The sequence below is a fragment of the Cynoglossus semilaevis genome, chromosome 4 (genome assembly GCF_000523025.1).
Source record: "Cynoglossus semilaevis isolate Cse_v1.0 chromosome 4, Cse_v1.0, whole genome shotgun sequence".
In the NCBI taxonomy this organism is placed as follows: Eukaryota; Metazoa; Chordata; class Actinopteri; order Pleuronectiformes; family Cynoglossidae; genus Cynoglossus; species Cynoglossus semilaevis.
In genome coordinates this window covers 11,325,763-11,334,969 of record NC_024310.1, presented here as the reverse complement: position 1 = coordinate 11,334,969, position 9,207 = coordinate 11,325,763, and the positions used below count along the sequence as shown (strand labels likewise).

General features: G+C 40.6%; 1 protein-coding gene across 3 annotated transcripts in view; it reads right to left on the bottom strand.

The window, feature by feature from the left end:
* Nucleotides 1–688: 688 nt before the first annotated feature.
* Nucleotides 689–9,207, bottom strand: part of rab4b (RAB4B, member RAS oncogene family) — a 45,670-nt gene continuing 37,151 nt past the window's right edge. For all 3 annotated transcript variants that reach the window (XM_025054833.1, XM_025054834.1, XM_008309152.3), the window contains 6 exons: nucleotides 6,288–6,368; nucleotides 5,118–5,232; nucleotides 4,869–4,931; nucleotides 2,924–3,174; nucleotides 2,577–2,752; nucleotides 689–1,565 (listed from right to left, as the gene is read on the bottom strand). In XM_025054833.1, coding sequence (XP_024910601.1) covers nucleotides 2,637–2,752; nucleotides 2,924–3,174; nucleotides 4,869–4,931; nucleotides 5,118–5,232; nucleotides 6,288–6,368 — 626 coding nt within the window. In that variant the 3' untranslated portion in view covers nucleotides 689–1,565; nucleotides 2,577–2,636. The remainder of the gene's footprint in view (nucleotides 1,566–2,576; nucleotides 2,753–2,923; nucleotides 3,175–4,868; nucleotides 4,932–5,117; nucleotides 5,233–6,287; nucleotides 6,369–9,207) is intronic.

Below are 9,207 nucleotides of genomic sequence, written 5' to 3'. Positions count from 1 at the left end.
TAGCATTTAACATTTACACTTAAAATCTTTATTATCACTTTGTACAGTTCAAGTCAAACAAAAATGTACATTTCTAAACTTACAGCATATAAACAAAGTCACGACGGAACGAAAAAGTTCAAACTAAAAGTGCACTTGCAGTAGGAGACGAATTAATCACACCATCGCCAAATAATAATAATAAAAATAAATTCTCACTTTTCTTTTTACTTCTAAGATTTTTTAGATTCTGTTTTCAGTGTGTTGGCTCGTACAGGGTTCAGGATACGTTCTCTACGCTTTGACTTAACAGTAAGTTTAGGTTATAAACTGGTCTCGTCCTCCTGCAGCAGCAGAACCACAGACCATGAACATCACTGTCACACAGAGGAAACCATGGTGAAGTGGAATTCCCCCATTTGTCTTCACTGAAACACAATCCTCCGCTTAAACCAGGGACAAGCTGCTCTCTGTGGGACCAACAGAAATGAAAACTACCAGAAAGGTTCAAGAAAAAACGAATCTTCACCAACACTGTGTGTTTGGACACCAAGTAGCCATGTTTTCTCAAGCATGGCACAGGGTCAAAGACCGAGTGTGGTTTTCCTGTGACGTCCCTTGTGCTCGGTGTGCGTGTGGAGGAGTGTGAATCAGTGTGAAGTCATGGAAAGAAAATTCCCAGCAGCAGCAGCAGCTGAGAACTTTTTTTGGGGGGGAGGTTTTAATCGGATTCTTTCACTTTAGGGCTTTAGGGTTCAAGTATGGAGTGGTAGTCGTCAAATTTTGTGCTTTCAACCTGACCTACAGTCTCAGTGGTTTTATAACGGAGTGAAAAATATCATTTTGTATATTTATTTTCTTAAATTAGATACAGCGTAAGTTTTAGAGAGACTAACGTTTTGATTATCTCAGTCTGGACATTACCGACACATTCTTCCAAGCACTGAAGGCCAAAGGAATAATTTTGATTCAAAGCTAAAAGCTGGTTAAAATGGGAGGTTGTATTTGAGGAGTTTATAACCATCTTTCAATAAAAGCACAGAGTATATAGTAAATAAAAAAACAAACAGCTAAATATGAACAGACGTCTTTGTGAAGGTTAAAACTCAAAATAATGATTTCTGTCCAGACAGCCCTTAAAAATAAACGTCAACTAAGCAGTTTACCAGTCGTCATTTACAAACAGTGACATGCAGATGCAGAGTGTAGGTCTGAGTGAATTCAAGACAGAGAAAATCATGAACAAAGACAAAAAGACAGTAGCAGGGCAGCCCATACACTCAACCTGTGACCTGTACTCATCTGTTAAGGAAACTGAGAAACAAGCTGTTTTTTTTGTTTGTTTGTTTTTTTTGAACAGAGATTTTCCTCGTCATGATCCCGGTGTGTTCACACTAAGAGGTTCTCCCTGTCTCCAGACACAGGTGCAAAGTTGATGACCCCCTCAGGTAAGAAGACGCTCCTCTTACCAGAGGTCAGGGGTCAGAGGGTTGGTCAGTGCTCTACACAACCCATTGTCCAGGTGGTCCAAGGTGTGTGGTGTGGGAAGGTGGAAACAAGATCCACACACCAAAAAACACCTGGTGCTGAGACGTGGGAGACAAGAGGAAGGGAGACAGTGGTCACCGCATCAGGTGGAGACAGAATCATTCAGTAAGTTCCTCTCTCTCCTCTGAAGGTGAATCCTTCTTAAAGTGTTTCCCAAGGGCTTTAAATACATCATATCACTTTGAATAAGGACTCTTTAAGCCGAGGTTGATCCTTCATATTCACTTATCTTTCATAAAAACTTGGTCTGTAGCGCAAAAAAAACTTTTTCGTGTTTTTTTTGAGTTGGTCGATAAAAGTCGTGTCCTCACACGCCTCGGATCAATAAATAGTACCGCCCGGATGTAATACATATACCACACCTGCGTGTGGTGCTGTAAACAGACACAGACAGAGTAACTGGACACCAGAAGAAGGCGTTTCTAGTTCAGGATTGTCTGTAATTTTGTGTGCATCTCCGATCCTCTTGCAGGTGACAGAGGGCGGCGAGATTTAATTGCGATGATGCTAATAAACCTAGCAGCGCCTGCAGCACAAATACAACTTTACTACCCACCATTGTTGTTATTACCGTTAACTGGCGTGCCAGGTTCTTTTGGTCACGTAACAGTCCTCATGACAACGGCACGGCAGAATTGTCAGATTTTTCCACTCTGGAACTCGTTTTGACAAAACAACATTTCAGGGCACCTTCAATGCTAGTGCCAGGTAGAGGGGAGGTCGTAATGATAGCGTACTTCACCATTTCGAACCAATAACATTCCTGTGTGGACATGTCCTCATAAGACTTCTCTGTACATTGTTTACAAACACCAAACAAAAAAACCTGTAGTTCAAGTAGAACGATGGCGGGTCAATGATATGATCATGGTACTCCCTTAGTTTTTTGGCAACATTGTTCCTGTGTGCAATGTCAAAATAATTCTTTTTGCGAATACTTCCGATATGTTCCGAAATACTATGCTCTGGTTCTGTTTAAAGCCCTTGGGAAATACGGAAAATTGCGCTAATATCAAAAGAGACTTAAAGACAGAGTTCAAACCACTGACCTGTAGGGGGTGCCCCGTCAGCGTTGGCCAGCAGGTGAGGCCCCCGTGGACCCCTGATGTCTAGCAGTTACACTGCTGCTTGGTCTGTGTGGTCGTGCTCCTCGGCTGCCGCAGCTGCCTCAGTGACGCATCTCCGTACTGGATTCCTGAGCCCATCCTCTCTGGGTCCAACTCACCTGAGACGGAGCCCAGAATAAAAACTTACTCAAAAGTGCATCCTTTAGGCTTCAAGCCCGTACTGTATATACTAAGTAGTGTCAGATGTTTGTACAGCATCTTGACATTTGCATAGACTGCAGACGCCTCACGCCCACGCTCAGCCTCTTAAACAAACAGAGGAGCCTCACCCGAGTCTATCTTGTTGAGGATGGTGCGAGCGCACTTCAGAAATCCTTCTTCTACGTTCTCGCCCGTCAGAGCACTGGTCTCCAAGAACATCAGCTCGTTCTCCTGAGCGAATCGGGACGCCTCTAGAAAGGTCACCTCCCTGTCTGCGTCCAGGTCTTTCTTGTTACCACACAGGATGATAACGATGTTGGGACTGGCCAGCGTTCGGGCATCCGTCAGCCAGTTGGTCAGGGCGTTGTACGTCTCGCGGCTGTAAGGTGAGGGACACGGAGGACAAGTCAAAGCCGCTGAGGACGAAGGAGTTCCATGTAGTATTTCTCATTCACATTAGTCACACGGAGAGACGTCGGATTAAGATATGAACTAATCTGGCTGGGATATGAAATCCTCGCGTCAACATGTCTGAAAACTCAACAAACACACAGTTGCTCAAGGAAACTTCTTGGCCTTGACGCCACCGGTTGCCATGGACACAAAACACCGTGCCCATGGCAACACAGGGTCAGAGAGGTGCACAGAAGAGTGTGGGTCAGCAGTGGGGAAACTAAAAGCTGGAAATGTTTAACAGCTGCTCACAGACAGAGGATGACATCGTTTCTCTCTGGGGCACGCAGAAGGAAGGTTGACTTTTTTTTTAAATCAACCTTCCTGTCCATCTATTTTGTCTTTTTGAAATCAACCTTCCTGTCCATCTATTTTGTCTCACTTAGTTTCACTTCTCAGTGAAACAATGTTTCTCTTACCAGCCCACCACCTTTGTTTGGCTCTCTATCTACATCCACCCTCCTCCACCCTCCGCCTCATGTGACCCTCTCTGTGATTGACTTCCGCCGTCTGACAGACGATGTCTCGACAGTATTGCCGCTGCCTCCAGCCCGACTCCACTGAGGACCATACATTTTTACAATCTCAGACCATATTAGATTCCTGTCTCCTTCCATCCTGCAGTGAGTCCAGAGATTGTGCAATACAGGCCCATGAGTGGACCTGGTTATTTTTAACCTGATTGCTAACACAGCTAGACATGGCTTTAATAACAGGGGGATAATAACATACAGTTTCATGAAGGTAATTCATGCAATCACCAATAAAAGACGATTTTTAAATGGTCAGGGTCAGTCAAGTGTTAATAACAAATGTCAATAATAAATATCATGACTTCAACTGACCAACTTGTAATTCACTGTAATTCCCAGTCACATTTATTTCATTTTCACCAAAAATGTGTAAAAGACCAGAATTAAAAAATGGAGACCAGAGAATATTTAGAAGATATTTACAAAACGTTAAAAGCCAAAAGAAAACGGATCAAATCAATTTTCAATTTTCATGGCAACAACATAAGACTGTTGTTTGATAATATATAATAATTTGGTGATGTTTGTATTTTTAGGTGACACAGCTCTGTGGGAAATAGAGTGACATTTAGTGTGCTTACCAAACTCAACCCAAACCACAGTTTGACACCATTAAAAAACAAAAACAAATAAAAAAAAACATTTTCTGCCAAGTTAACATGACCACCTTAACAGAAAGTGTGCAGAGCTTTTAGACCAATAGTCTATTTCAATTTAATTGAATTTTTATCACACTCCATTTCAATTTAATTGAATTTTTATCACAGACTGTTGGTGCCAGGCTTCACTCAGTAACATTAAAGTAAGTGTAATTAAAAAAAACAACAACATAAACATACTATGTTGATGCCATATTTGTGAAATTATTATATAATTAACGGACTGCCCCCAGCAGGCACCAAGCATGTACCTTTAGACCAATACTCTATTTCAATGTAATTGAATTTTACTGACTGCCCCCAGCAGGCACCAAGCATGTGGTTCCTATAGGAATCGAAACCCGGACTCTCTGCTCTCTGCTTCAGAGGCCGGCGTGCTAACCACTTCACTATTTATAACAAATGCAAAAAGGCAGCGACGGTTTTACCTGGTTATATCGTAGACCAGCAGGGCTCCAGCTGCCCCTCTGTAGTAGCTGCGTGTCACTGATCTGTGAGGAAATATTGGTAAAAAGAATCTGTGCATAATGTCAATTTTAGACAGTGATTGGTTTTTGAAGAAAAGAAGGAACTTGTTGCATTTAATTATAATCATCACTATGGACTAACTCCCTGCTAAAAATATTCTCAAAAAAGAATGAATTTTATAGAATATCTTAAATATTTTTGACCATTACCTGAACCGTTCTTGCCCAGCCGTGTCCCAGATCTGCAGCTTTACTGTCTTCCCACCAACATTCACCACTCGGGAACCAAACTCCACTCCGATGGTGTGGTTAGAGTCCTGTTTGACTGCACACATATGAAAAGAAGGGTTTTTTTTTAAATCAAAACAAATACTTTGTTTATGGACTTGTGGTTTTCTCAGTTTTGAAGAAAATTCTAGTTGTTTTTTTCCGTAACAATCTTAAATTTTTTTCTGCCAAAGAAATAAAATGAAATTTTATTATAATTCCCATAACTGGGGGACTTATTTTTTCTGTTCGTGAAACTTTTATTTTATAGGTAAAATAAAAACTAGATTTTTTTTCTCTCCCTCTCCTCTGTACTAAGCTGTTCAAAAAACTAAATCTCTTCCTGATCATTATATAAGCATATTTTACCAAGCTCGTCTCCATGGTCACTTCATCTTTGTAACTAGTTCAACAGGTTCTCCTGAAACACTGTTTAACTATCAACACGTGTGTTTCGGGCAAACAGAGAAGAGAACAGCACGGCGGCACCCGCTCTGCTGTGAAGACTCACTCAGGATTGGACAGTTAATAAACCAGAGCTCTGTAACTCTTAACTAGCATGCTCCCCCCCTGGTAAGCCCCCCCCCCCATCCATAAATGTATCCTTTTTTAATTTTATATACAAGTTTCCACATTGATTTCTTCTTCTACGTAGGTTGACTGTTAATCCTCTTCTTTTGAGTCACTTTGGACAAAAGTGTCTGTTAAAGGCTTAAATGTAAAAGAAAACACTGATAAATATGATACGAATATTCAAACCAACAGCAGATAAAACCATTTTTATCTGCATATTTACTTATAATACTTACTACTAATTAATAATTACTTTATTTCCTGCAATTTATTTAATTTTATTTTGTCTGCAGTAATTACAGGGTCTAGTCTAAACATTGTATTTTTGTTTTAATAGTTGCATTTGGAAAATGAAGGTGACATTGATACAACACACACGTTGTCTTCCCACCAGAGAACAGGAACTGAGTAAACACAGAACGGTCTGTGTAAAGGGTGTGTAAGTGTGTTTTCCTGCTTCTTTAAAGCACAACTGTAGGTTGATTACCATCATCATCTACCAGTTCTTTTTCCCCCCCACCTTCTGATGTCTACACTTACACTTGTTCTCAATGAATTGGTGGAGGAGGCAGGACTTCCCAGTGCCAGCGCTGCCAATCACCAGAAACTTAAACAGGAAGTCTGAAAATAGAAGGGAGGAGGGGTGAGGATTAATACGATAATACATGTCACAGGAGAATGTGAGCCTGCTGCTCTTTGTACTTCTTTGCTCACAGACAATCCTTCAATTTCCTCATAATCCCGCCGCGCGCCCACTTACATTAGTCTATAATAACACGCTGCGCTCTGTGAAACAAGTACTTAAGATTTTAATTTAATATCCCGCCACGTCTGAGGTCACAACTGACTTTAGTAGAAGCCTGGTAGAAACGAGAGCTCTTGTGAACAGAGAAAAGCCAGAGCTTAGGAGTGATTAAAAAAAACGTGTAAATTAGACAGTGACTGAATCAGTGACCACTGCTGGTTGAATAGATGTTTTTTTTTTCTGCTGATGCTGTGAAAACGCAATGATGCGGAGGATTCAGAACGACTTGTTGCTCTGAAGTGGAGAGAAGACATTGTCCTCCGTGCTGCGGAAACTGAGAGTGTATTTAACATTTACATACAAATGGGCTGCACTGCTGCTTTCACTGGTTTCGTGAAGTGTGCAAGAATCCTCTGCGTGTCTGTAAACAAAAGCTACAGTGATACTGAGAAAGTGGAGCAGCCAAATTAACACTGGTGTTTGAAAACCAGGGTTAATTTGGATTAGTGCTTTGACGAACTTGTAATTTAGTGCCTGTTTACTTAATAAGAATGACAAAAATATACAGTAATTGGTCCAAATGCTGTTTCCTTGGTCACCAGATTACAATACAGTGTTATTTACAATTTTACCTAGGTTCCTATTTATTGTCATCTGACACCTTTGTGATCAGGAAGACTACATATGTCCCATACAGTCATTAAATATGTTAGACGGACAACTGAACGTTAGCATGTGTGGTACACATGTAATCAATGAAGTGGATTTGCCATGTAAAGAGACAGTACAGATACGGCAGAGCAAACAGCACCGGCTCGTACTGTTGTTATCTTCCATACAAACCAAGTCTTTATTACGCCATAAATGGTTGTGACAGCGGCACTAAAAGTTCCAAAAGCAAACACATCGGTTGTAAAAGCCGGCCCTGCCTGCAGCAGACACATCACACATCCTCACCCGAGGTCTCCACACAACAATCAGGCTGTCAACGTGTCACGCTGAAAAAAGATGCAAACCTGCTGCAGTGCACTGTCAGCTGCAGGCTTCCCGGCTGCTGTAATTTTTACACATTAATATTGAATTACCTTCGAGTCAACAGACTAATACTGATGTTGGCGTTCACTTAAACGTTATGCTAACGTGGAAAATCTACCCGAGGGGTCAGAATGGTTTGTGTGCTAATGTCAAAAATTGGGACAATTAGACTTAATGTTAATTTAAATGGTAATGGTAGATGCTTAAACGCTTTGAAGATGGAGGAGAGAATAATTGATACACGTGTGTTTTTACAACAAAAACGTCAAGTGAAACTTATATTAAATAGTCAAGTTGAAAACCTGATGGTTAAACTACATCACAAATACTTAGAGATGAAAGCAGACATATGAACTATATTCACTAAAACAAAATTTTAATTGGTCAAAGAGGATTAGTACTTAGTTCTTTAGAGGCCATTAAAGCGTCCAGTGCTAAAAAAATAACCCAAAGGTGAAACCTGTGTCCAGATTGAACTACAACCTGAGTCGGTGCAGCATTAATGTCTAGCCCTGGTCCTGCACCAGAAGGGACAACAGTGGAGCCTGAGACAGAAATCAATAGACAGTTATTACAGCGAGCTACCATTAGTGCAGGCACTTTTGCACAAATACCGTCTGTGTCCACTGAGATAAAGTTTCACACAAGGAATGAAGGAGACAGAGTAGACAAACAAGTAGATTCAGAAATAGATGTTGTAATGGCATAGGAAAAAAAATAACCCTGAAAGTTTTATTCGCAGCCATTGGTTTTGCATTTGCAAGAGAAACTTCATTTTGAAAGAGCGTACAGTAGCAGACCAGGTTCTGACTTTTTACATAAGAGGACATGAAACAGTGGAGCAGATGGTTGTGCTGAGTGCACGTCACACGGAGTGGCCCACTTGTTTTGGGCAATTACACAGATGAGGGGTTATTGACCTTCTCAGGAATCAATTTGATTAAATAAACTCCATGTAAATGTATGTAAATGGGACACACACACTGGTCGGTCTGTACTTCCCTGGATGATGATTACTTTTAGGCCATATTTTCTGTTTTGGTATTCCTTATGGGCGAACGTTTTAATATGTGATTGTTATACGCAAAAATAAATATATAAATAAGTTTCCGAATTCAGGGTTAATAAAAAGTGTTAACAGAGATCAACAATAATTATTAAAAAAAAATTAAATCATATTTAATATAAGCCTGCAATTGGGGTATAGATTCTAGACAAAGAACTCAATGGAATTTTGGGGCTGGTTAGGTCACTGTCTATTAAGTCAGCTGGAAGTCATCTCTTTTTTTTACTGCCCACTGCCAACTTAGTGTTGTGTAATAGTAATAAAATAGTGCAAAGTCACAGCCCTGTTTGTTAAGCTTCAGAGAATATGAATATTTTCAAACTATGAATTCCTGAAGGGTCTTGGAGTCCTTGATCTACTTCGTAGTCAGAGTATAAAACGAAGTTTTTAAGCCACCTGTTATGTCTAACAGGTCTACTAAAGAAAAAAAGCAGAAAATAGTATGGTTTTAAATCACACAGAGTCTAACGTTTGAACCCACTGGGGGTTAAAGGTGGAGCCCGTGGTCAGGGACCGTGAACCTGTCCAGACAATCAGTGCCACTGCCATCACAACAGTTGTGTCATTGTCTTTCTGTCTCCTGGGTTGATCATTTATCAGTATAGAGTTCTTCC